Source organism: Nicotiana attenuata, chromosome 7 (assembly GCF_001879085.1).
Source record: "Nicotiana attenuata strain UT chromosome 7, NIATTr2, whole genome shotgun sequence".
Lineage (NCBI taxonomy): Eukaryota > Viridiplantae > Streptophyta > Magnoliopsida > Solanales > Solanaceae > Nicotiana > Nicotiana attenuata.
This window is the reverse complement of record NC_031995.1, coordinates 79,536,890-79,564,119: the sequence shown is the minus strand read 5'-3', so window position 1 is coordinate 79,564,119 and position 27,230 is coordinate 79,536,890. Positions and strand designations below refer to the sequence as shown.

The 27,230-nt window shown below is 39.6% G+C and overlaps 2 protein-coding genes across 5 annotated transcripts; one reads left to right on the top strand and one right to left on the bottom strand.

The window, feature by feature from the left end:
* On the top strand, nt 10,383–15,908 carry LOC109229356 (2-Cys peroxiredoxin BAS1, chloroplastic-like). The gene is made up of 7 exons (XM_019394774.1): nt 10,383–10,775; nt 12,261–12,335; nt 12,915–12,996; nt 13,115–13,194; nt 14,129–14,254; nt 15,370–15,483; nt 15,573–15,908. Exons 1-7 carry the CDS (start codon nt 10,566–10,568, stop codon nt 15,687–15,689), a joined length of 804 nt encoding a protein of 267 aa, XP_019250319.1. The 5' UTR covers nt 10,383–10,565; the 3' UTR covers nt 15,690–15,908.
* LOC109229355 (pentatricopeptide repeat-containing protein At3g49730-like) lies at nt 16,216–21,515 on the bottom strand. 4 transcript variants are annotated; one of them, XM_019394772.1, is made up of 4 exons: nt 19,252–21,515; nt 18,634–18,918; nt 18,107–18,241; nt 16,216–16,570 (listed from the first exon to the last, which is right to left on the bottom strand). In XM_019394772.1, exon 1 carries the CDS (start codon nt 21,366–21,368, stop codon nt 19,512–19,514), a length of 1,857 nt encoding a protein of 618 aa, XP_019250317.1. In that variant the 5' UTR covers nt 21,369–21,515; the 3' UTR covers nt 16,216–16,570; nt 18,107–18,241; nt 18,634–18,918; nt 19,252–19,511. The 4 variants fall into 4 exon arrangements, with proteins under 4 accessions (XP_019250317.1, XP_019250315.1, XP_019250318.1 ...); XM_019394770.1 differs by lacking the exon at nt 18,634–18,918; XM_019394773.1 differs by lacking the exon at nt 18,634–18,918 and having other exon boundaries at nt 18,107–18,192.

Below are 27,230 nucleotides of genomic sequence, written 5' to 3'. Positions count from 1 at the left end.
CGACCACTCGGGGACTGCCGTCAATCACCATCTCCATCGACTTATCAAAAACCGAGGCCGCAAGGCCACATGCTGGCAGCCTCGGTCTTGCAAGACCTATATAAGGCAACAGCAATATCTATAAGACCTCAAGCAAGGCATGAACAATACTTGTACCAAGTATCTAAAACTGTAAGACCTCAAGCAAAAACTGTAAGACCTCAAGCAAGGCATGAACAATACTTGTACCAAGTATCCAAAACTGTAAGACCTCAAAGGCATGAAAAACTTGTATGACCTTACTAAAGGCATAAACCCGATCTCAAAGTTTCGACTATATATCAAACTTGAAAGACCCCTAAAAGGCATACCCTCGATATAGATGCCGAAACTACTACACTCGGGATCAAATGGCTCCGGCCAAGCACAAATGACTATGGTCACAAGGCTGTACCAGCCAAACTAACATGACTCGGGGACGCCCGACCGTCGCTACAAAATCACAGGCCTTCAATTACTTCGAATCTACTTCGAAAAGAACCGGTTAAAATAGGCTACCCTCGACATAGGCAAAAGAGCTTCGACCATGTTAGCTCCTAAACACTGGCTTCGAGATACTCAGCCCCCGAGCCAAACCTCTTAAGGTGCTCGATCATCGCCATTGTCGCCAGCTTCAAATTTAAAAACTTAAGGGTCAAACAAGCTCGAGTCGAAACCCGACTTGGAGACTGAACCCAAAATAGTTAAACAAAATACGCCCAAGGGCAAAAACGTAATAGCCTTTGACGCCAACTCACATTAAAGGTCGCATCGACCCAAAAGCGTAAGAGCCATTGCCGCCAGCTCACACAAAAGGTCACACCGGCCCAAAGCCTAAGAGCCATTGTCGCCAGCTTCAAATTTAAAAACTTGAGGGTCAAACGAGCTAAAGTCAAAACCCGACTCGGAGACTGAACCCAAAACAGTTAAACTAAATACGCTCAAGGGCGAAAGCGTAAGAGCCTTTGATGCCAACGCACATTAAAGATCGCATCGACCCAAAAGCGTAAGGGCCACTGTCGCTAGCCCACACAAAAGGTCGTACCAACCCAACGTGTAAGAGCCTAAGGGCCGGCTTGAAATTCAAAAACTTATGGGTCGAATGAGCTCGAGTCGAGACCCGACTCGGAGGCTAAACCCAAAATAGTTGACCAAACATGCCCGAGAGCACAAGCATAAGAGCTCGAACGCTGGCTTATTCTAAAAGGTCGTACCGACCGAGTGTGTAAGAGCCTATGGGCCAGCCTAATGAGCCCCAGGGCCGTACTATGAATCTAAGGATTCTTTTCAAAACAAAGACCAGTTCATCTAGCTAAAATCAAGGGAAAAGGAAATACAGGAGGAATGAAACCACGAGTTTTCCTTCTATACGAGGAAGTACAAGCTCCACTTACAACGTACTTTGAAAGTACTACATATGGAATCAGGAAGTGAAATCTGCGTCCCCCTTGGGAACTATGGCCCGTCGGCCTCATCCTCGCCATACTCGGCAGCGTCCTTCAAATACAATGCCACTTTCTTGTCAGCCTTGGTTCGGCTCATTACGACTTCGAACCGGGCACCCACAACCTCGGTCGTTACCTTCAAAAGCTCAGACTCTAGTTCTGTAATCACATCTGTTCGAACCAAACTATTGTCACGAGCTAAGCGAAGTTGAACCTCAAGGGCGGAAGCTTTAGCCTGAGCATCCGCCTGAGCCTTTAACTCATCATACTCGCGCCTGGCTCGGCCGACCCCGTCCCGAAGGCGCTCCAAGTCCTCCGCCTTCTTTTGCAACTAATATAAATGGAACATTAGCCTCAGGAGCTAGAAGGAGGAACACACACTCGCTCGGAACAAAAACAACCTGCTCCTTCAAGTAGCTCTCATAAAACAAGCTCTGACTCGCCTCATACCGTAAATGTAACAACTCGACTTCCTTTTCATCACAAAGGAGCCTAAGGGATTTCTCCTCGTCCAGAGCTTTCCGCAGCCTGGCCGCACGGTGAAGCAGCTCGGACTTAAGCTTGTCGAAGGCCTGCAGACGAAAACTCAGTAAGGAAGGGAAGGTGCGAAACTCGAAAGGCTTGTGCCAAAACTCACCACAGAGTGAAGCCACTAAGCTTCCTCGAAGGTCGAGCACACATCTGCTAACCTAGCTCCCTCAACTCCGAAAGAATCGACCCCGATTGAGGCACGGTCGCTCGGTGCATACGACCCTGGATTTTGAGTATCCCTCGAAGTACCTTCGACGGGAAAAGAAGGCAGCAGCGGAGGAGAGACCACCTTTTCGAAACAAGAAATCGCAGGCGAAGCAGGCTCAGTCGATACATCCTCTCCGAACCCCCGGTCTGAGTTCGTCTTGCTTTAAGCACCGTCGCCCTGCAAAGGTATCTCTCGTTTATTGTTATCATTCTTTAGCCTAGAAGCTAGCAATCCTTCTCCGTCTCCAAGGGGGCACGGCCTTGCCTCGGAAGGCTCCCCGTTGCCTACAATAACAGGGTTAGCACGTAGAAAGAGAAAGTGCTTTTCCAACTAAAAGAAGGGAAGGGAACAGATCGCACAACACATACCGCAATGTTTTGCTTCCCATTTGCCCCTAGATAAAGCTCGCCACTTACGCTCATTGCAAGTCGAGTGGGTCGCCAACTTCAAACCCAATCTGGTAGATCGGGAACCTCGCCCCACATCCACGAAATTGCTGCAAAAAAAGGAAAGCGCATTCACGAAGCCAGCCTTCGCCATAAATAAAACTAAGAAGGCACGAGTGTATCACTCATGTGTATAATTCCATTCCTCGGGGAATGGCATAAACTCCACGGGGATAACATCAACAGTCTGTACTCAGACGAATCGACTCATCCACTCCCGATCTCCGTCTTCTTCATCATCAACAACGAAAGGCGTGGTCGACCGGCATCGCAAGGATAGCAAACCCTGATGCTGAAAGGGCGGGTACAGCCTGATAAGATAACCGAGCATAAGTTCAAGACCCGCCTTCTCCGCAAAAAATCTCATCATCAACACTATTCGCCAAAATGACGGGTGGATCTGCGCCAAGGTAACCCGATACTTTAAAGAGAAGTCGAGCACGACCCTATCAAGGGGGGCCAGTGTGAAAGGATACGTATACACGTTCAAAAATCCATCGGCACGATCCCTGATGCCCTCATCCGGGGAAAGTATCTGTAACACTACCTTTCTCCCCCATCCGCGGTCTTTTCTCACTAACCCAAGGTGTTCTTCTCCTATCAAAGAAGTAATCTTCAAGGTATGCTTTCATTGGTCCTGAATATCGAAGGCAGAACTCTCCCCTCTCTGCCGGACAGACCCCGATGTAGCAGTCATGGCTATGGCAAAATTAGAGAACTAAAGTAGGAACTTGTGCAACTGCGTTAGTACTGAAAAATGAAAGGCTTGACGCAGGAACAGAAGGGTAACTACTTAGAATGGTGGGATCTCCAAAAAAGCAGAAACAACCATATGTATGGAAAAAACGGCGACGATCCGCCTGCCCCAGAGGCCGATTAAAAACACTGATCGGTATCACTTCGGGAAGCTACACCGGCGGAATCACCTTGATAGCCTTATGGCCATATCGTACATTAGGCGACGCTATGTAATGTTTTGGGAACGGAGATCCCCGTACCACCGCAAGTCCCGAAGTGGTACCCGGCCTCGAGGACCTCTATCAAAGGGAAGTTAGGCTCTAAGAAGCCAACGACATCATCGCAAGTCCCGAGGTGGTACCCGACCTCGAGGACCTCCATCAAAGGGAAGTTAGGCTCTAAGAAGCCAACGGCATCATCGCAAGTCCCGAAGTGGTACCCGACCTCGAGGACCTCCATCAAAGGGAAGTTAGGCTCTAAGAAGCCAATGGCATCATCGCAAGTCCCGAGGTGGTACCCAACCTCGAGGACCTCCATCAAAGAGAAGTTAGGCTCTGAGAAGCTAACGGCATCATTGCAAATCCCGAGGTGGTACCCGACCATGAGGATCTCCATCAAATAGAAGTTAGGCTCCAAAAAGTTACTAGCATCATTACGAATCCCGAGGTGGTACCCGACCTCGAGGATCTCCATCAAAAAGAAGTTAGGCTCCAAGAAGCCATTTGCATCATCGCCAGTCCCGAGATGGTACCCGATCTCGAGGACCTTTCCAAAGGGCCATCGATATCATTGCAAGACTCGTATGGGCCTGAGCTACCATCTAAATCTGGGTAAACCCTCATCCAGAATCTATATACAACGCCTTTAAGGCTATCTACATCAAGTTCAAAACAAGTTTCCAGATGGCCCGAGTCTGAGCAAACCCCCGCTCGGAAACTGCTCTCAAAAGCCTAAAGGCAATCTCTATTCTCGAGTTTCCGAGCGAATTCCCCCTTGAAGATTATCACAGGGTCTGGAGGCTAAGTCTAGGTCCGAGGGTTTGAAGCCCTACTCTCATACTCGAAGCCAGGGTCCCAAAGACCCGAGTTTGTCAGTCCAACCCGGACCCGATCCAAAGAACGACAAAGGGTTACGCGGGTAGTCGCGTTAATCAATCAAAGGCTAGAAACAATACCCACACCCGGGCTTGATGTTGGCATCAACCGCTAGAGTCATGCATTCAGAATCTCCACAAACGCAAATAAAAGGAAACATAGTATAAATCAAAGACAAGTCCATGGGATGCCCCAGTTATCACGAAGGCTTGCGTCATAGGTATGATATCATCAGTATGACATCGTCACAGGAAGTACGAAGAAATGGATGTCAAAATCGTTTCTTATCGCTCCTCTCCAAGAAACGCGGGGACTATCTATATATGGTGAAATCAGAGGGTCCAATTCCTCGTCATCAAGGCACCTCAGAGGATCATCTCGAAGGCTCGAGGCTACAAGGCTACAGTTGAGTTTCCTCCCTCGAGGTTCGTCGACGCTCGACCTTGGACAATGTTGACCCCGGCTATGGTAGAGATGGGGAGTTCCCAAGGCGTGCAGCTAGAGCCGACAAAGTCTGTCAGGCTAGTCCAAACCCGAATCAGGGCGTCAACTAGCTGTCCCATCTCCATATCTTTGCAATTAATGTATTTTGTACTATGTTGGGATGCCCTCTCATATATAAAAGGGGTCCTTGCTATTTTGTAGACATCTGGTGACTCCATATTAAATATACTAGAACATTCTCTGTACTCTCTAACACTTTCTCTTGGTCTCGTCATCTCATTTATTGCTAATATTTATTGTGCTCTATTCATTGTTCATCATTTATTGCTTATTACTGGCCATAAAGAGCCGCCATTGATTTATTTGTAACTGTTATTCCCCATCGACACCCTCGATAGCTCCCATCCGAGCTTCAGACTCGACCCCGAGGCCCTCGAATAGGCAAGCTCGAGACCCCAATCGACAGCGATTCGGTTTGATCAACGCCCCAATTGTTAACCTATCGGTTTGGTTATCACATTATTCCTAACTCTTATCTCGTTTCTAAATCTCACACATAGCATCAACCGCATAACAACTAGCATAAAAATAGATCACGTATTTTTAGAGTCCCATAATCGAATTTAATTGTTATTACCATTTTCACGGTAAACATGAAGGTTTGGAAAATTAATAAGTTTGATCATGAGTTGACTTTGAGGCTATTGGGTTCACATTTTTGTTTTAGGACTTGGAATTGGTCCATTCTATCATTTGAAACTTGTGTACAAAGTTTGGTTTCAATCAGAGTTGCTTTGGTATGAATCAGACGCTTGGTTTTGAATATTTGAAGTTCTTGAACTTGAAGGTTTGCATGATGTGTTTTGGTATTTGATTCTTGGTTATGGATGTTATTTTGATGTTTTGAGCTTACGAGCAAGTTTGTATAAGGTTTATATACTCGTGTGGATATTTTATGTGGGGCCCGATGGGCTCGGGTGAGTTTTAGATGAGTTTTGGATTGAATTTGGGAAGTTAAGATTTTCTGGTGCTGCACACGTCGTATTTGCAAAGGTCTGCTCGCATTTGCAAACTGTTGGTCGCTTTTGTGAGGGTTGGCTTGCGAAGTTGGTGTCGCAATTGCAACATCCGCATTTGCAAAATGAGTATCACATTTGCAACACTTGGTTGCATTTGCGACTCTCCCGGTCACATTTGCAAGGAAAGATGATGGGGGCAACATGTCCACTTTGCGAGCCTTTTCTTGCATTTGCGAACCTCTTGTTGCAAATGTGACATCTGCGGATGGTTATTAGGAACGAATTTCGGGACTTATACCCATTTTAAACCCTATATTTGTAGAGGGGCGATTTTTGAAGAGGATTTTCACACAAGACTTTGGGGTAACTTCTTTCTAAAAATTTCTTTCATTATTTCAAGAATCTAGACAGATTATTAACACCCAAAACATGAAATTTTGAGGAAAATTTGGGAATTTTTCCTACAATTTAAGAAAATAAAATTGGGAATTTAGTACTCGAGTTGGACTCGATTTTGGAATCTAATTAGATATTTGGACTCGTGGGGTTATGGGTAGCCGAGATCTACCCCTTGATTGTGTTTTTGATCGTGTGAGCCCATGATTGATTTTTGTTGACTTTTGAGGATTGAATAAAGATTGGAACTTTATTATTTGAAATTGATTCCTATAGCACGATTTGATGTTATTGAGTTAGGTTTCTAAAGGAAAGGCTATTTTAGAGGGTTGGTTCATGCCAGAATGAGATAAGTGTCTTGGTTAACCTTGATTTAAGATAACCTTGATTTAAGATAGTTAGGATATAATTGTGCCTGATTGTTATGTGTCCTATGTGTTGGGGGCAACGTATTTGCAAGGTGATAAGTGTATATGAGTTTGCCATGGGTTTAGCATGCGGGTAGAACTAGCTTTATTTATGCCATGCTGCTTATGTATTATGTCTTCCATGATCTAAATACCTTGTGAAACTCTTTAATCGTTCTTATTCATGTTAATAGTTATGCTGAGCTTGTAGAGATATTGTGTGCTAAGATTATTGAAATATTGATTTGGCTATTGGTGCAAAAGTGATGGTAATTTCTCGAATGAAAAGCTATGTTCAATCGCTCTTCTTGATATTATTTGTGCTTGTCACCTTGATTGGCATAGTTTTACATATTTATGCTTGGTGAGGAAGAGTGAGTTGCACAAATGGTGCTACCGTGCTTGTGAGGAAGAGTGAATGTGCACGAAGGGTGTTTCTATGTTTTTTATTTTATTTTATATATTAATATCATTGCAGAAAGGGTGGTTTCGTGCTTGCTATTATATTGTGTATGTGAGAATGAGAGTAAAAGTACGAAGAGTGATGCCGTGTCGTTTGTTGATAATGCTTATTCTTCATTTTACTATGCGTATTAATGACTTGGTTATATTGCTTCGTGGTTATTTTTGAATGCTTGTTCATTGTGCTTGTAGAAGAATAATTGCTGGTTTACTTTAGTCATATCTTTCCTTATTTTCTTGTCTATATCTCCTTACTTTTATACTTATTATCTCTCTCACATGCTAATTATCTTGTCATCTTGCTTGCTATTTTACTTGTTATCTTGTCTCGTTATTTCTCATTACTTAATTGCACATACTAATATGTAGATGTATTTTCTTAGCCTCGTCATTACCTCATCGGGGTTAGGCTCGACAGTTACAGAGTATATTGGATTGGTTATACTCATACTATACTTCTGCACTTATTGTGCAAGATTTTGGTATTGGTTCCGGTAGTACCCAAAGAGGAGACTAGCTAGATGGTGGAGGCAATCTGAGGTAGTGATGCACTCGCGTTCGTAGGTCTTGGAGTCTCCCATTTGAGAGTCATACTACTGTTTACTTATTTCGAACAATGTACTATTTTTCCATACTTTGTATATAGTTAAATTTGTAAACGCTCATGTACTTAGTGACTCCAGTTTCTGGGAGAAGTTAGATGGTTGTGGGTTTTAGACTTGATCTAATTCTTCTAAATTCTATCTTTCATTTATAATATCATGTCATTTACGTTTTGCATTGCCTTTATTATTGTTATTTGTTGGCTTTCTTAGCAAGTGGCGATATGCGCCATCACGATCCCTTTTGGTTGAAGATTTGGGTCGTGATACTAGCTTATGAAAAGGAGCTGGTGGCCTTTTTGGATAGGCAAGTTCAGAAGTTGAGGCCAAAAGAGGTTGCATTAGTGAAGGTTCAATGGAGAGGTCAACTGGTCGAGGAAGCGACTTGAGAGCCCGAGTATGATATGTGGATCAGATATCCTTATTGTTTTTGGTATTCTAGGTATGATTCTAAATCTGGTCGAGGATTAATGATTTTTTATGAGGGGATGAATCTAACGACCCACCCGGTCGTTTTGTGCATTAGATCCCTGTTCCCCTATTTGATGTTTCCTGTATGCTTGTTCGATGTTTTATGACTTATGAGGATGGTTGATTTGGTTTCGGAAGGTTTGAGAGTGAATTGGAACATTACTTTCATTTTTGGAAGCTTAAGTTGAAAGAGTTGACCAAGGTTTGACTTTTGAGTAAACGACCTCGCATTGATGATTTAATAGCTCCAATAGGTTCGTATGACGATTTTGGACTTGAGTGTATGTTTGGATTTGGATGTTTCTAGAGGATTTTGTCTCTATTTGCTGAAAGTTGACAATTTGAAGAATTTGAGAGTTCGTAGGTTTGACTGAAAGTTGATTTTGGTGTTATCGGACTCTAATTATTATTTCAGACTTGGAATAGGTCCGTGTTGTTGTGAGCTTGTAAGGAATAGAAAAAATGACGGACTCTATTGATCAGACTCGTTAGTTCCGTAGCTCTGGAGAAAGTTCCATAATTCAATTAAAGATAGATAGAAGGGAGAATGCTGCTTTAGAAAAGATACAATAGTTTCCGACTCCCCCGTAATTGACCCCTAAGCTCGGGGGAATTGGTCGATCAACTCTAGGCTAAACTTCTAGTGAAAAACACGTAATTTTACTCATAAGTAGGTTCACATCGTGATCTAAGTTTCATTTCCCATCGAGAGGTTATGATACTGGTAAAAAGTCTTATTCTTCTTATTTGATTATGAAATAATTCAATAGCTCCGGCTCCCTCACTACATGGAAAGTTTGGTTGAGATCCGAAGTGGTTAGGCATGAATCAGACACTTGGTTGGAAGTTTGAGAGTTTGTGAACTTAAGAGAAGTTCAACATGTGATTTGATCTTTGATTCTTAGATGTGATACTTTTGTGTGTGTTTGGAGGCTTTGAGAAGGTACGAGTAGTATTTATGAACTTGTTGGTATGATTGGATGGGGTCCTAAAAGGCTCGGGGAGTTTCACACGACCCCGAGCATGTTTGTGATGGCTAATTTTTGCTGGTATCTGGTGTTCATCTTGTTTGCGAGAGAAGTCTCGCATTCGCGATAAAGAATTTGCGTTGGGGTTGTTTGTTCTTCGCAAAGGGTAAAATAGGTAAAATGAAGAGTTTAAAATCAAATTATTTTCAAATTTAAAAATATTTTATTTTAGAACAAACTAAAAATGAAAGTAGCTCTTTGAAACAGAGGCAATACTATTTAAATGTACACCTATTCAGAAATAAAAATAATATAATATGAAACAAATATTATGTGCAACTAAGATTTTTAGAAGTAATACTCCTATTTGCTGCAATTAGGTTTGTTCATGGTTCGGTTTGGATCGGGTTTTCCCTAAAAAGAAACCAAACTAAGTAAGTCGATTTTTCAAATATTAGAACCAAACCAAACCAATTAAGTCGGTTTTTCTCGATTCGTTTTATGTCGGTTTTTCGGTTTTTTCGGTTATTTGTTGGTTTTTTCTTAAATATAAGACCTACACTACCAAACACATATTCCTGCGACCACATTTTCAATGTAACACTATCAAATCAATTGCCCTTTGAGAAATTTATTATTTACCAAGATATATTGATAATAATTGAATCAAATAGTAATAAATAATTTAAGGACTCAATTAAAAATATGTTTTTTTTAACACGAAATGAATTCTTACACTAAACAAAAGAAAACTACCAATCAAACTAGATGTAAAGGTAAAGAACTATATTAAAACTGCAAACTATTAACATTTACCATAAATTTTTTAAAACTTTGTATAACAATATACATATATATATATCTATATCTATATATAGGTGTAATAATAAATTTGAAATAGCTACTCCTATAGTCGGTTTGGTTCGGTTTTTTTCTGATTAAAACCAAAATCAAACTAAATTTGATCGATTTTTAAAATTCAAAACCAAAATTAAACCAAACTAAAAAATATCGTTTTTTTGATCGATTTGGTTTGATTTTCGCTTTGATTCGATTTTTCGGGTTTTTATGAACACCCGTGCAATAATGTTTGTCCAAACGCCCCCACCCACCCCACTCACCCCAAACGAATCACTTTACTGAAGGCTACTATTATCTTGTACCAACCATCTCTCCACCTTAAACCTTCAATTTCAACAGATAGGGGAGCAAAAAACCTTCCAGATTTTTCTACTCATCTCTCTCTATCTATTTATCCATTTCATCAAATCTTTCTCACACAAGCTCCACGAAACCTCTTTCTTTGTCCATTTTCAATGGCTTGCAGTGCTACTTCCACTGCTCTTCTTTCTTCAAACCCTACCCCCAAATTCTCTGCTTTCAACCCTTCACCTTCTCACTCAACCATTGTTCCTTCATCTTTCAATGGACTCCGTAACTGTAAGCCTTTAGTTTCTCGTGTCCCACGTTCAGTTTCTTCTCGTGTTTCTCACTCCAAATCCCGCTCCTTCGTCGTTCGCGCCTCTGTAAGCTACATTTTCGCCCCTTTTCCCTTCTTTTCTTGCATTCTTTTAAAATGATTTTGTGTTGCGTTGTGATAAATTTTGAGTGGAATTTGTATGTTTTTTTAGAGATGTGTTCTCTAATTTTTCCCAGGGTTTCGAATTTGCATTCATTTGTGAGATATTTTGAATTTCTATTGATATATATATTTTTTTCATTTAATGTCTCGAGCATCTATGCGTTTTTAGTTCTCTAGGTGGATAATTTCTGTATTTGAATATGGAGTTTGGTTCTGGAAATGTCAACCGTTGTTTGTTGCTAATAAACATAATCATAAACAAAAGGCGTAGTTCTTAGAAGACCGAAGTTGAGAGTAGATTAAAATGCAGATCTTGTGTGATCTTAGTTCAGTTAAACAAATAGCATAAATTAGAAATTTTCTACTGAGATTGCAGGGGAGATTCAGTTGAGGAAACCAGCACCATGAAAAAATGCTAATTGGTATCAGCTTCAAAAGGAATTAGATGCCTTCCAAGGTTTCAAAACACATTATTTGAATAAAGCTTTAAATAGATATACTATACTTGAAATTGTACCATTAAGGTATAACTGACGATGCAATTCAAAAATAATATGTCAATTCAATGTTGATTACCAGATGCCATTTCATCTTCATGGCCTCTTGTGAGAGTTTTTGAAACATGCCATGTCCATTAGTAATTTAGTATTTGACGAATCATTGCCCATGTAAGATGTTACTAACTACTGAGGGGAAATGTACTTCCATCAGTGTCCCCCTTTATCCTATAACAGTTAACAAAATTATGTTTTTTACTCAATAATGGCCCCGACATTACTGAACGTAGAATGAAGCTGAAGAATTGAGGGTAATAACAAAGATTATTCTTATAATTGTAAGAACTTTTAATGACAACAAAGAATCGAAGTTGTTGTAAACTTGTTGAGTTTACTGTTTGACTTCTGAGACCGACAAATTATCATCTTTAACATCCCAAAGCGTTGTTTAAGTGAAAATGATATAGTTCTATGTGCAATTGATATTTTTGCAGAATATCATCAATACAGTAGCTCGTATATTGCTTTTGTTTATGGCTAAACTTTATGACTATGAAGAGCATTCATTGCACTAGTGTTTTTGGACTTCGAAAAAGATGAAACCAGTGCTCGACTAATATTTCGGACAGCCTAGATTAGATGGATTAGTATATCTTTCTGGTGGTATCTGAATGAATTTGCATTAGTGCTGATGTTTCAAGATCTTAAAAGCTTCATATGTGAGTGTGTATACTTTTATATAAAAAATATATAGATAAATTACATTAACCAAGGTAAATAAACATATATTCCCGTTTCCTATTTGAGGTATTTGAATTCCCATCCTCCCTACAATTTACTTTTTGCTCTACTTTATATAAGAGGTGTTTTGTCCTTGTATCTGGAGAGTGATTTATCTCTCTAATGTCATTTCTTGTCGCTTCTACTAACAGAGTGAAGTTCCACTTGTTGGAAATAAAGCACCAGACTTTGAGGCTGAGGCTGTTTTCGATCAAGAATTCATCAAGGTATTATATTGGTGAACAATGTTCAATGAATTGGCAATATTAATTGTTAGTCTGAGATCCTCTGCGTGTGTGTGTGTCTGTTTAACTTTTCTGCTGATCAAAAAAGAAAATCTTTCTCTTCTCTTTTCGACTTTCTCCCTTTTTGTTGATTATAAGGATCTGCTATTTCTTTCATTAAAAAAGCACAAAAAAAAAAAAGAAAAGAAAACAATCTGAGATTTCAGTGGCTTGCTGCAAGAGTTCGAATCTTGTTGCTAGGAGATCATCGAACAATACCTTATTCTTTTGGTTGACAAAAGAGTAAAGTTCACTTCACCAAGGCATGTTACTTGTTGGCTAACCTTTTTGAATCCCAATTAGACAAGAAAGTGGGACATGGAAGGAACGGAATGCAGTAGAACTTCACCATACGATGTTTTCCTCGTTCATTTTAGGTTACATCAAATTTTGTCACAATTTTGTCCTAGAACTACTTTTCACTTCTTTCCCCCTTTAATAATCTCAAGGCTTAGCTTTGCACATCCAGTCATTATGGGTGGGTTTCTTGGCTTTTATAATTGAACAATGTTTTATCTGCAGGTTAAACTTTCTGAGTACATTGGGAAGAAATACGTGATTCTCTTTTTCTACCCACTAGACTTCACATTTGTTTGCCCGACAGGTTAGCTTGTATCCTAAAATCACTCAGCTGCTACTTTCACTTTCTTATAATGAATTTGAACTGATTACGGTTGTTTCTTAATGTATTTTTTCGCTATTATCTATTCCTGCTACTGTAGAGATCACTGCTTTCAGTGATCGTTATGAAGAATTTCAGAAGGTGAACACAGAAATATTGGGTGTCTCCATAGACAGTGTGGTAGGTCTTTCTTTCCTTCAAAAATTTCTTCTAAAATAATTGGTTGATTACTTTTTGTTTTGTGCATATGATATGTTTGCACCAATGTGATATAGTAGTGTAAATGTCACTTTCAATAGAATACCTTTCGATGAGTTAGGATACCTAAATGGTCTGTGCCTTGTCAGATTGTGCTGCTGCTCTTCTACAGCCCGTTTAACTTATTAAAAAAAGGCCCTTTTCACTTGTTTTGAACTTTGTTCTATGTGGTCTTAGATGAAGAAGTGGCAGAGGAACTAGCTTTAGAAATTATCGAAGTATACAGAAATAGTTGGAGAAAAAGTTGAATAATAGTGAATTGAAAGAGGACAAGCGAAATGCCAACTGAAGACATTACAAAAGAACTTGTAGTTAAAAATAAATATTATTTTAAGTAAGGAAGTGAATACCAAAGATAGGAAGTTGACGACAATGAGAGACTATGAAATGCGATTTTGATCTTGGCATAGCTATCTATGCTACACCATTGACAAGACATAAGCAATCTAGAGAATAAGTACAGTTGTCCATGGCTTTGGTTTAGTGATTAGAGCGTGGCGCGTGATATGTGGATTAGGCACACGTCGCGAGTTCGAACCGTGCTGTACACAAAAGCCTGGCACTTAAGTTGAGAAGGGTCGAGGGGAACATTTACTCACTGATATTTGAACCGTGTGCCGACTGGCTTTCGGGGATTTTTTGGTTACCAGGAAAATAAGGAAGAATAAATATAGCTAAAGTAAATTTACTGAGAAAGACTAATAGCATTTACTTGTAGATCAAGATATCATGTATGCTTGAAAAATCGTTTCAGTACTAGGCAAGTAAATATCATTATTCAACTGTAATGGTCTTTCTCACTGGTCACGTTAGCATGATTTTTACCTAACATTGTTGATCTCATGTATTCCTGTAGTTTTCCCACCTTGCCTGGGTCCAAACTGATAGGAAGTCTGGTGGCCTTGGTGATCTGAACTATCCATTAATTTCAGATGTGACAAAGTCAATTTCAAAATCTTACAATGTACTGATACCGGATCAGGTATGATTGTTGTTGATTCCTACAATGTAGCTTTTAAAATTGTATTTGATATTGTTTTGGCAAATCCCTGTAATTATTTGTCTACGTTTTTGAACTGCTAGATATATGAGTGAAAAAAATATAAGTTTGCGCGAATAGTGCCTTGGATGCAGTTATGCAGAGCTGCTGTTATTTTATAACATATGCAATCAAGCCCACGTAGTGCCATCAAAATGGATCTATAATGGTAACATGCTTAAGGGGGTTTCGGAGTAGAATTTGAACTATGAAATCAAATTGTAGAGTTTCAGATTGTACTGTTATTACTTTTACTTAACTGCAACGAGTGATTTTTTGCTAGATGTATCAGTCAAATAGGCTTTAATCCCAAAGTAGTTGGAGTCAGCAATTTGAACCTTTTATATTCATTCTGTTTTTTATTCCAATAGTGGTAAATGATGTGTCTTTTAAAGCAAATTAGGTTCACTAGGTCTCACACTCATCCCTACACCAACTTACGTATCTCAAACACCTTACATAATGTAAGTGTAACAGCAACAATAGCTGAGCCTTAATGAAATGTTTTCTGCTATAATATCTTAAAACAACCAGTTATGAGATAGAGTGAGTTGTTGTGATTAAAGTGGCATCTGGCACTTTTTAGGGTTTAGGACAAGAATAGAGACTATTGCAGTAAGTGCTTTAGACTGGATTTGTGTGCACTTTTCTCCATTTCACTTAACTACAGCTTATGCCTTTTCTTGCTATTCTAACCTTAAATTCTGTTAAACCTGATACCATGAATTTCATGGCTGTCAGCAGTCTTTATGATTTATTCCTGCAGAGACTGGAAATCTGCTTCTATGCAGTTTTGCACCATCTTTCTTAAACATCAGATAATGACTTCTAAAGTTGCCTCTTACTGAAGAGGCTTTCTGCAAAACAACTTTTAGTTTTGCTTTAAAATTATTAAATGTATGTTTGAAGTTGATATTTGTGATGAGAATTGTTGATATCTTTCAGTAGATATTTCTCTGAATCTTCCATATGGGTTCAGCATTCCAAAATAAGCATAAAAGCAAAGCCTTATCATTTGAAGTGGAATCAGCTCCCTGATGTTTCTTATGTTGTTTTAGGGAATTGCACTGAGAGGACTTTTTATCATTGACAAGGAAGGAGTTATTCAACACTCCACCATTAATAATCTTGCAATTGGCCGAAGTGTTGATGAAACATTGAGGACACTTCAGGTAATAGACATATCTGGGCGCCAGTATTATACTATCATTAGACAATCTGCTGCTTAGTGTGTGATAATTAATTTGGTCTCGTGCGACAGGCATTGCAATATGTTCAGGAGAACCCAGATGAAGTATGCCCAGCTGGGTGGAAGCCTGGTGACAAGTCAATGAAGCCAGATCCTAAGGGCAGCAAAGAATACTTTGCATCCATATAAGGGGATGGGATGGTGCAATATCTCTGTTCATTTGTTGTTTAGAGAGGTTGTAGAGCTTCTGTAACTTTTTTTCGTGACTCACTGCTTTGAGATTTGAGCATTTTTCCGAATAAATTGCACACCTGATGTATGCCCAAGTCATCCATATTTTCTAAACTTAAATCATAGATCAATGACACCATATTGAAGGATGGGTCAAGTATTATTCTCAGCCAGAAATTCGAACTTCTACTATCTATATAGTTTCTAAATTCCATCCATTAATCTATATCAATTACTGCCATAACAGAAGTGTCAAAGAAATCCATAACCTTGGGCTTTCTTCCTCAACATTTAGTATTTAAGATAAATCGGTCAAACCACGACTTTTGTTTGATAAGTAGTTGGGGCTTAATCTTGAGTTTGAATTAATTAAATCTGTATCCAATGATACTCTACTCATTTTATATTTTTAGTGGTATCACGCGCACTTGCGTTTCCCCTAGGAAGTAACAAGTTCATCGCGGTCTTAGTATGTGCATATAAATTTTTGAATATTGAAAATCACTTTTCATAAAAACAACCAAGTTCAAGAATAATAGTCAACAAAGGTAACATGATTATTTTTTCCAAGGCCTCGCATCATGTTGAACAAGTTACATGATTAGTAACTTCGCATGAATTGTAGACTCAGCTCCGGAACCGTAATTGCCAAAGCTGGCACGACGAGTGAAGTGATTGCATAGAAAAGGATCACGGGATCATCTACGAAAGATTAAAAAGGCCTGGGGATCTAGCACAACTGTAAACAAGTAAAAGAGAGGCTCAGCAACGGTACAACGGAAGAAGCACCAGAGGGATACCAGATACCTTCAAATGCCCTTTCCTCCTGTACCTCAATTCTGCATCATAATAGATTTGTTACTAAAACTTATGGAAGAATCAAATGTTTGTGTACATTTGCTAGTAGAAATAAGACGTAGAGTTAACCACACCAAGCAGAAACGCCCATGTTGTTCAGTCTAATCCACTGATAATTCGAGCACTCAGGCATATTCATCAATCCCTCTTAGGTTCTCGAACTAGTAACCAATGTAACAAGCTTGTCACATATGAAAAGTATGTATCAACTTGAAGAAATGTGTTAGATAGCTAAGTTTAATTTCTTAGAGAATTAAAGTGTGTACACGAAAGTGGTCCCACATGTTACAAGTGTTAGATATCATACATCTAAAGTTTGTATGATATAAGGAGCAAGATCTCATGCATTGTCTCCGGATTCCCTAATTTCTGATACACATGCTCTAAAACAAGAAATAATGCACAATTATTTGGACTGGGTCTCCCTAATTGATTCTAATTGATAAACAATATTCCATAATCAAATTCAGTAATTACATCCATTACACATTACAGAATATTTACAAATTTTATAACACAAATAATTATAACAGTACTGCTGCATGACTTCCACCATGCCTCGTAAGTTGTAACCATGGATGCTCATTTGCTAAATGTGGACACTCCAACATATGGCGGAATGAGACTCTAAATCCATGCTGCCAGAATATGAGAATAACATACGACAGGCAATACATGAAAATCATTTACAGTATCGCTTTTGTTTGCAAGGAAGAATAGGGCCCATTCTTCAAATAAGTCGCAAGCAGTAGGTGGAAAAAGCTCCACAGCCAACAAACAGATGCAGTCTACAGGAAGAAAAACTCCGCAGCATCTTTCTATTTCCACTTTCTAATTGATCCAAGGTGTCGAAAATAGCGCATTGAATATTTCTCACTTCTTAGGAAGGCATCAATTCGACATATATTAATTGCAGGGAAGCATGTCGTGTCTCCAAATCACTGTATTAACTACATGAACACTTGCACATGCACATATACATGCAGCAAAAAGGGTTGACAATACTATATTAAAACATCTCCATTGACATCCAGTGTTATCAAAGGAGAAAAGCGCAAAAAAGCTCTAAAGGTCCGTTGGGGCTTTAAGCGCAAAGCGCAAATAAAGCGTGGGCTTTAATGAAAAAAGGCACAATGGGAGAAAAAGTAAAAATATGCATGTAGTCCAAGACTAATCATTATAAGCATGAATAACAATTATATGGACAAAGAAATTGGAAAAAAAATCACGACAAAGTGAAATATCAATTGTCTAAGATCGCCTTTTCAGGATTACACTCATTGGCAAGGAAGAGTATGCCTTAGAACTTTGATGCGACACTAAAGCGCCCACAAAGCGAGGCGAAGCGCTCAACGTGTTTTGAGCCTCGCTTTAGGGCTTAGGCGTGCTTTAAGCGCGCCTTTGACAACACTGTTGACATCTATATATTTTGTTATTATTACTGAACAACATCAAAAGAAAAAAAACTACAGAACCAAGCTACACTTGGATGCAAACAAAAAATGAGAAAAATATACCTCCACTCCATCTCGCACAGACACCCCTATATCTTGGCAGTAAAAGGCACGAGCAATGAACTTCCGAGTCCTTGTATCTTTCGCTCCTAATAAAGACGAAATGTCTTCAATAAGTTATCACTCTTCTTGAATGACCTGTTAAAAGCAACTCATAAGCTAAAAAAACAAGAAAAGAAAGATGCAATAACCTGACATAGTATCATTTTCTGTCCCAATCTATCCTAGCACCTAAACTAAAGTAAAACAACTTCTATAAATAATATTCCTGGATACATACTGATATTCTATATAACAAATTCTATAAATCATATTCCTGGATACATACTGATATTCTATCATCAGGAGCTCTACAATACCATGTAAAGGAATCTCGAGATATCCTATTCCTGGCTATATCCTCATATATCTACTGGGTATTCTACAATATCGGGCAAAGTAAATCATGACAGAAAAAGACACAAAAATCAATCTCACTCTTGTTTTTATTTTCTTTTTACACAATTTGTATTTCTATTCAAGGAATTTACCTGGGAGCATTGCTCTTCCAGTGCGTCTAAATTAATGTATATAATCTTTTAGCTGTTCCTTGCATAAGACATCAGATAACTGATCCATAAAGTCAACAACAACTATTACGCCAGGTATATGACTGTGAGGAAACATCTAATTTATCAGCATCCATGAAACCTGAGATTTGCTATGTAATAATTACATCATTTGGTTGCCTTGGTGCACATTTTAGCTGGAAGCTGCTAAGCGTTTATGTGTAAGCCTTCTCCCTTGACTGAAGGACAGAGCAAACTAGAATATACCTGATACTTCAGTCAACAGCAAAAGTTAGATAGGCTTCACTTCTATCCGCATTTACGTGCTTTGACCCAGAATTAGTTCAACAAGATTTGCTGAAGGGAGCAGCCGATAGAGTATGTAAAGAAACATACAAATAAATTAACAAAAACTTGCCCTATTGGTAAATCAATAAGAAATCTGGTGATATTTGCAACAACCTTCCCCCTCAATGTCAATGACAGTCCAAATTAATGTGTTTCAGATAAAGAGAGGACTTTTGTCAATTGGAAGCTCAGCAACTACCATCTCTACTAAAGCACACTAAAGTAAATAAGCTAAAAGTTTGTTGATCATACTTAGTGAATTAAGTGCAACGGTAAAAGCTGCCGCCATGTGATCTTGAGTTCATGGGTTCAAGCCGCGGAAATAGCCTCTTGTAGAAATGCAAGGTAAGGCTGCGTACATAAGACCCAATGTGGTTCGACCCTTCCCTGGACCCCGCGATAGCAGGAGCTTGCTTAGTGCACCAGGCTACCCCCTCCACGTAATATGAAGTCAAACAGCGTCAACATGGTAGCATCCTCCTCACTGATATCTCACATCATAAAGTGTTATATCATAAAGTGTTAGCTTGACTATGATGGCTACCCCAACGACGTCGACGAGCTCTCCTCTTTCTCCCATCCAGTTTTGCCTTAGCTTTTTCTGTCAAGTCTCTTTCACCACGTCGCTTGTACATCTTGAAAGTCATATTTCTCTCTGCAGCCATTTTCCTCACCTTCTCTGTAATCTCTGCTGCAATCTGTCTATTATAAAGCTTCCTTAGACCCCGCATAAGCTTAGCAAATGTGTCTGGCTGAGGCATCAAACCAGCATCCATCATATCTAAGCAGTACGAACAAGCCTCTTTTACATGTCCATTAGAAAACAATGCATGAATCCAAATGGTCCATGCATACTCATTAAGCTCACATCCTTTGGTCATTATGCAACTCCAGACATCTTTACCTAGTTCAAGTTTCTCTGCTCGTAACAGAGTATTCAACAGGTCCTTCAGAGTACCATATTGAGGAGCAGACAGAAGACCTCGTCCGATCATTTCTTTAAAGTAATCACAAGCTTCTATTAGACGCCCTTGATCAACACAACCATTAATCATAATGACAAAGGTGTCAACCCCTGGACTGATCCCGTTCGTTTCTATTTGGTTCCATGCTTGCACAGCTTCATCAATTTCCCCCAATTTACAAGCTAAACGAATCGCTGTATTATAGATGCAAAGGTCAGGAGGTATACCGATATTCTCCATTTCCTTAACAAGTTCCAAACACTCTTCCAACTCTTCCTTCTTCTCATGGGCTAACATTATATGCAAATAAGTAGTCTGATTTGGATTATACCCTTTCTGCAGCATATCATCCAGAAGTTCATAACCTTTTTCAATCTTTCCCCACTTACAAAATCCACTTATCAAGGTAGTATACGTCACAACATCAGCTTCACATCCGCTTCTCTCCATATCCAAGAATACCCGCATAGCTTCCTCCATCTTGTCTTGCGAACAAAGTGCCTGAATAACTATTGTATAAGAAGTTGCATTAGGGTTGCAACCTTTTTTGGTCATCTCCTGCAGAAGATCAAATGCATCAGCCATTTTCCTAGACACTGCATAACCATTGAGCAAGTTGTTATAAACCACAATGTCTGGCTCGAAACCTGCCTCTCTCATTTTCACCAACACGACTTTCGCCTCAGCAAGCTTCCCTTCTTTACACCAACCATATAACAATGAAGTAAAATGCTTTATGGTAGGGGTAAACCTAAACCTCATTTCGTCAAACAACACAGCTGCCTCTTTTACGCTACCATTCTTACACAAAGCATCCAACAAACACCCGAAAACATAGTCATCTGGCTCACAACCATATTTGGGCATCTCATCCAACACCTCGATCGCTTTCTTTACCATTCTAGCTGAGGCAAATCTCCTCATCAATACAATAAACACTTCTGGTGTCAAAAAATGAGGATTCTCTTTCCTCATCTCTTCAACAAGTGCCCATACAGTACCAAACTGCCTCATTTTCCCCAAAATCTTGACCATTGATTTGTATGTATCATGACTATGCCTATAACCAGGTTGCTTTGAGGCCCATACAAAGAATCTGTAGCCTAAATTCCCAGCATCACCACAACGACTCAATACACGTTCGGTCAAGCCTGAACGTACTAGGACACCAGATTCTAGCAAAGCAAGCTCAAGTTTTGGAACCCTTGAATGAAACTTTCTCAAAATTCTATAAACCTTCTCTACATCAGCTGAAAATTCATCATGATTCTTGGAAGAATTTAAAAGGGTTGACTCAGAATGTAAAAAAGATTTACCCTTTGAGGCCATTTCCGGTAGAATGTGCAGTGAAGATGCTGCACGGAGGCTCAGTGATGACGGCAAAAGATTGATACTTCTCAACATCTGGAGAACTTCAAATTGGTTTTGTTAGGTTGGGCTCTGCAGAAATTTTGCCTCATTCAAGATTAACACTGGGAGTGGGAGGTTCACGGTGGAGGAAGGTGGCAATTGGCGCCGTGATGGTGTATGTACGGTGGTTGGTATATTATGGTTGGGCCAACATAATAGAACTAATTTATTTTTAAAAAAATTACATTGTACAGCTGATCTTTAGATAAATAGCCAAATTCACTGTTTATTTTTTTAGCCGATAATTGTTACTTATATATAAATTATACATCTATTATACACTATTATATTTTATATATTTTAATTATTTTAAGTTTAAGTGTTCGGGTGAACTGAAATTTAAATTGACTTTTTTTTTTTACTTTTCTTTTGGGATGTTGATAGGTCGAATTTTGAATTAAATTGAAAAATATACACAGTGCCAGGGGTGCATAGCTTGTCTAAATTAAAAATGGCATAGGGTCAAATATACTCATGTACTATGAGAAAATATTTAGATATACCCTTCGTTATACTTTGGGTTCAAATATACTCCTGTGTTCAAATATACCACTCTTCTGTTAAGTTTGTCCAAATTAGACATTCAATCCAACGTGGCACTGACATTTAATGAGGTAGATGCCACATGGCATGCCACCTCAGTGCCCCTAACCCATTTAGAGAGAGATAATACTAGATCTTTTCTTGACGGTGTTACTACAAATGAGTAGAGAAGTCTCCTATTTATTAGAAAGTTGCTTCGTGACCTAGTAACTAATCTTGGTGGCCAAATAACAAATCTTGGCGACCAATAACCATTCTTCGTGACCAATTAACTAGACTAGTTTATGACTAACTAACTTTCTCCCAGGTAATTTCATAATACATGGTTTATAACACTCCTCCTTGAATGTCCATTAGTAGATAATATGACTCGTTAGAACCTTAACTAAAATAAAATTCAGTGAAATTTTTTTTTGTGAAGGAAAAAGAGTACACATGTTTAGAAATATGCCTTTTGGTTGCCTCGTTAAAAACCTTGCAAGGAAAACCCAGTGAGATAAAACTTTGTAAGGAAAAAAGAGTACAACACATATTAACTTCCTCTAATAAGAGCATCAATTCACATCTTTGAGCCTTCGCATCCCAATCTTGTATACTAGCTTCTTGAAGGTTGACGCCGGTAGAGATTTGATGAACAAATCAGTCATTTTATCACTTTAATGAATCTGTAGTACATTGATATCACCATTCTTTTGAAGATCATGTGTGAAAAATAACTTTGGTGAAATTTGCTTTCTCCTATCTCCTTTTATGAATCCTCGCTTGAATTGGGCTATGCATGTTGCATTGTCTTTATACAAAATCGTGGATACTTTGTCACACTTCAAACCATATTTTTCTCAAATAAGATATATTACACACATTCTCGACTTGCTTCATGAACAACAATTATCCCAGCATGATTAGATGAAGTAGCCACGATTGATTGCTTAGGTGATCGCCCGGATATGACTGTGCCTCCACATGTAAATATGATATTTGGCTTAACGTATATATATTTATATGCATATCGCCTCACATTTTACTCATATTTTGTGGATATTGGATGTGGAATGTAATAATTTATTCTAATTCATGGTAATTTATGTATAGGAATTACCCGGAAGGAATGTGGGACAAAAGTGCATGCGTTGAAGCAAAGAGAACAAAAGAAAAAAATGGTCCAGTGTAGCGCCATGGGTAGTGCATCGCGCTACCCGTAGCACAGTATACAGACTTAAAATTTTTGGCCAATAGATCAGCGCTAGGGCTAGCGCGACGCGCTACCCTGGACGCTGGGTGATGGGGCACTCTCCTATTTCGTTCGGGACAAGGTTTTTGTTACACCCTGTGCGTCCCAAGGTGACATATAATGAATATGAAACTTTTTAATCACGATTTAAATGATTTAAAGTTATTATATGACTATATATGATGTTTGGATAAAAAATATAAAGTTTCGAAAATATCTGATTTAAGATGCGGAAAAACCGACTAAGGATTTGCCTTGTAACAAAGCTTTTTGAGAAATACATTTCGTTTGCTATATGAAATCTTTTTGGGACATATTATATACCCAATTCAAGGTCTTGGAATTTAATTTCCAACGCACTTAACAGTTTGTTCATACGACATCCAGATAAAAAGATATAAGCGACGGAAGATGGGCCAATGCGAGGGTGCCAAGCTAGCACCTCTTTGACTTTTCAAAAGTTTATATATTGGTTTTAGCTCGTCTCTCTCTTCACTTTTACATAGATCCCTACCAGATAACACCTAAAAACCTATCCTTAAGCTCTCCAAAGGGTTTCAAAGAATACTAACATCCCGGGTACGAAATCGAGAAGCGATAACATCAGAACGATCCCTACAACATAAGTATCATTATACCGCCTCTCTTTTTTCATTGTAGTTCGAGTTTTTCAAGGTAATTCATAGTTAATAAATGTATAATTTCTGTAGTTAAGTGATTAAATATCAAGGAAGTTTGATAAATTGGTTTCCTAATAGCTAGAACTCACGGGACGGTGATTGGAAGCCGTGAGTTCGATCTTTTTCCACTTTAGGTGGACCGTTTTGTAGTCCATTTGTGTTGGACTATTTTGCTGCTGATTTACGGACTTTGTAAGGATAAAAAGCGTGGAGAAACACCACACGTGGTAGGGTAGTAGGTTGGTCACTCGTCGTTGTAGTTTCAGGCTAATTGATAACTTGTTGATTGAGTGCGTTATAGTATATTTGGGATTTTTGTTGTATTGAAGGTCCCGAACGTAATTAGGTTGGTTTTGAGTTGCTAATTGTATTGTGTTGTATCTCTCCTATAGTAGGCTTGATGGAGCAGTAAAATCAGGGGAGATGCTGCTCGTTTTATTTTAAAATTGAGTTATCATTTGAGATACGTAATATACTAGCGGCATCTAAGTCGTACATGTATTTCTTTGTTATAGGATTGACGCACTAGTTATCATAAGCTTGTTGTGGAGTTGCATTGACGACTTGAGGTATGTTAAGGCTATCCCTCCTTTCCTTTTGGCATGATCCATATGATACAATGAAAAAAGCAAGCATGCAACTTTCACAAATGATTCTATTCTTAGGAGTACTAGGATTGCCTATGTTCTGGATTCCCCATATGTCCTACTATCATATCGGGGTCTCATGAAATTTTGAGAGATCTTATTGACTTACTTCATTATGCATTGCATCCATTTATACATGTATATTGACCCATGGCCAGATGGCGTTATATACGCGTATAGTATATGTATATGGGGTATGGGGAAAGGTTATGACGTTATATATGCACCACCACCTGATCAACTGGTATATGTTTATGATTTCGCCCACAGAGTTTGTGATGATATGATGGGATGACCTCAGAGGCTTGATGATTTTATCTAGGCATATACCTATGCATGACATGACATTATAAATGTTTCATGATTCACATAGCTATTCAGACTTACCGGTCGAGTCATTTACTCCATGTTTATTTCATGTCTTCTATATACTAATTTTTATGCCTCACATACTCGGTACATTATTCGTACTGACGCCCCTATTTCCTGGGGGCCTGTGTTTCATGCCTGCAGGTGCAGGTAGACAGGCTGACGGTCCCCCTTTTTAGGATCCTTGCTCAGCGAGAGTTGGTGTGCTCCATTTGATCTGGAGCTGCTATTAAGTTTTGGTACGATACTTTTGTATACATATGGGTATGACGCGGCCCAGTCCCGTCCTTTATACAGTGTACACTCTGTTAGAGGTCTGTAGACAGTCATGTGTAGTTAGATAGTATGTGTCCTTATCGGCTCGCCCTACCGTATTATATATATATATATATATATATATATATATATATATATATATATATATGTCTTTTGGGCATGTTTTTCCGCCTATGTTACTCATATGATTCAGTAGTTTATTGCCAGACGTTATGCATAACCTGCACTTATTTTATGTTTATATCTTAGACGTATGCTTAGGGGTGTTCTATAGGTAGAACTCGGGCACTCGTCACGCCCCATCGGTTTGAGTCGTGACAAAAGTGGTATCATAGCATTTCCATCCTAGGGTTGTCTACAGACTGTGTCTAGTAGAGTCTTGTTTATGAGTGTGTTGTGCACCACACTTATAAACAGGAGCCTGTAGGACATATAGGATGTTATCCTCCGTTCTTATCTTAGATCGTGCGATATGAGGATTCATTTTCCTAACATTATGTTATGTTTTCAACGATGCCAAGAAGGCTACAGCCGCCCAGAAGGGCAAGTTCGTGGCTGATGAGACTACAAGTCGAGTGCCACGAGTTACCGGGGCTCGAGGAGAGTCGCATAGTGAGACTCCTCCTCAGACTTCACATACCCTGCCCTCTCTAGAGGAGATCCGAGGGGCACTAGCTCCAGCACCCGCTCCAGTACCCCCAGCTCCTCAGCCAGATGCACCGGGTCAGGAGATGAGAGATGCTATTCAACTACTGACTCGATTAGTGGCTGCACAAGCTCGGCGCCAGGAGGTAGGTATTGGTCATGCAGATAGGGCCATCAGTGCGAGGGTTCGTGATTTTATTAATTTGGACCCTCCGATATTCACTGGAGCAGATCTAAATGAGGACCCTCAAGTATTTATCGATAGGATGCAAAGGACTTTGAGGGTAATGAAGGTCACTGCGACTGAGTCAATTGAGCTAGCTTCCTATAGACTTCGGGATGTTGCAGTTAATTGGTACTAGTCTTAGGAGTTGTCCAGAGGTGAGGATGCCCTTCCAACAGTATGGCAGGAGTTTACAGAGGCTTTTCTTCATCATTATTTGCCCCAGAGCTTAGACGGGCCAGAGTTGATAGGTTCTTGACCCTTCGACAGGGTAATATGAGTGTTCGGGAGTACAGCCTTCAGTTTGATTCTTTGGCTAGGTATGCTCCCACTATTGTAGCTAAGATGGAGGATCGAGTCCACCGGTTTGTGATGGGGTTGGAGCCGCACCTGCTTAATAATTGTATGTCGGTCTCACTTTATCCAGGCATTGATATTTATCGTATTCAGGCATATGCTCAGGGTGTAAAGGAGCGTAAGCAGAAGCAGAGGGCCGATCATAAACATGATAGGGGCCAGAGTAAGAGAGCGAGATATTAAGGTCCTTCTGGTGAGTTTCGCGGTGGTCATAGACAGCAGTACCTGCGGCATCCAGCCCAGCCGTCGGCTAGTGCACCTTCTCAGTTTGCCAGTGGGAGATTTGATCATTCCACATATCCAGGGCCCAATCAGAGTTCCAGGGCCTCTAGTTCTTAGTATAGGGGCGAGTCAAGTCAGACGAGCCCACCCTTGCCATGATGCGCTCAGTGTGGTAAGCAACATACTTGGCAGTGCCTTGTGGGGTTGGGTGTTTGTTATACTTGTGGTTATCCAGGCCACGTTATGAGAGATTGTTCGACGAGAGGTAGTGCAAGTATAGTTCAGCCAGCGGGATCTGTAGCTGGTTCATCATCATCAGTACGGCGCCCTAGACAAGGTTCACAGGCACCAGCCGGCCGTGGTAGAGGCATAAGTGGAGCATCTAGATCGAGCGGTCCTCAGAACTGTGTTTATGCATTAACGAGTCGATAGGATCAGGAGTCGCCACCTGATGTTGTTATAAGTATATTATCAGTCTCCTCATATGATGTATACGCATTGATTGATCCAGGTTCTACCTTATCGTATGTCACTCCGTTGATTGCTAGCAAGTTTGGGATAGAACCTGAGTTGATTAAGCCTTTTGAGGTGTCTACACCTATTGGGGATCCAGTGATAGCTAGACGGGTATATAGAGATTGTATAGTAGTGGTTCATAGTCGT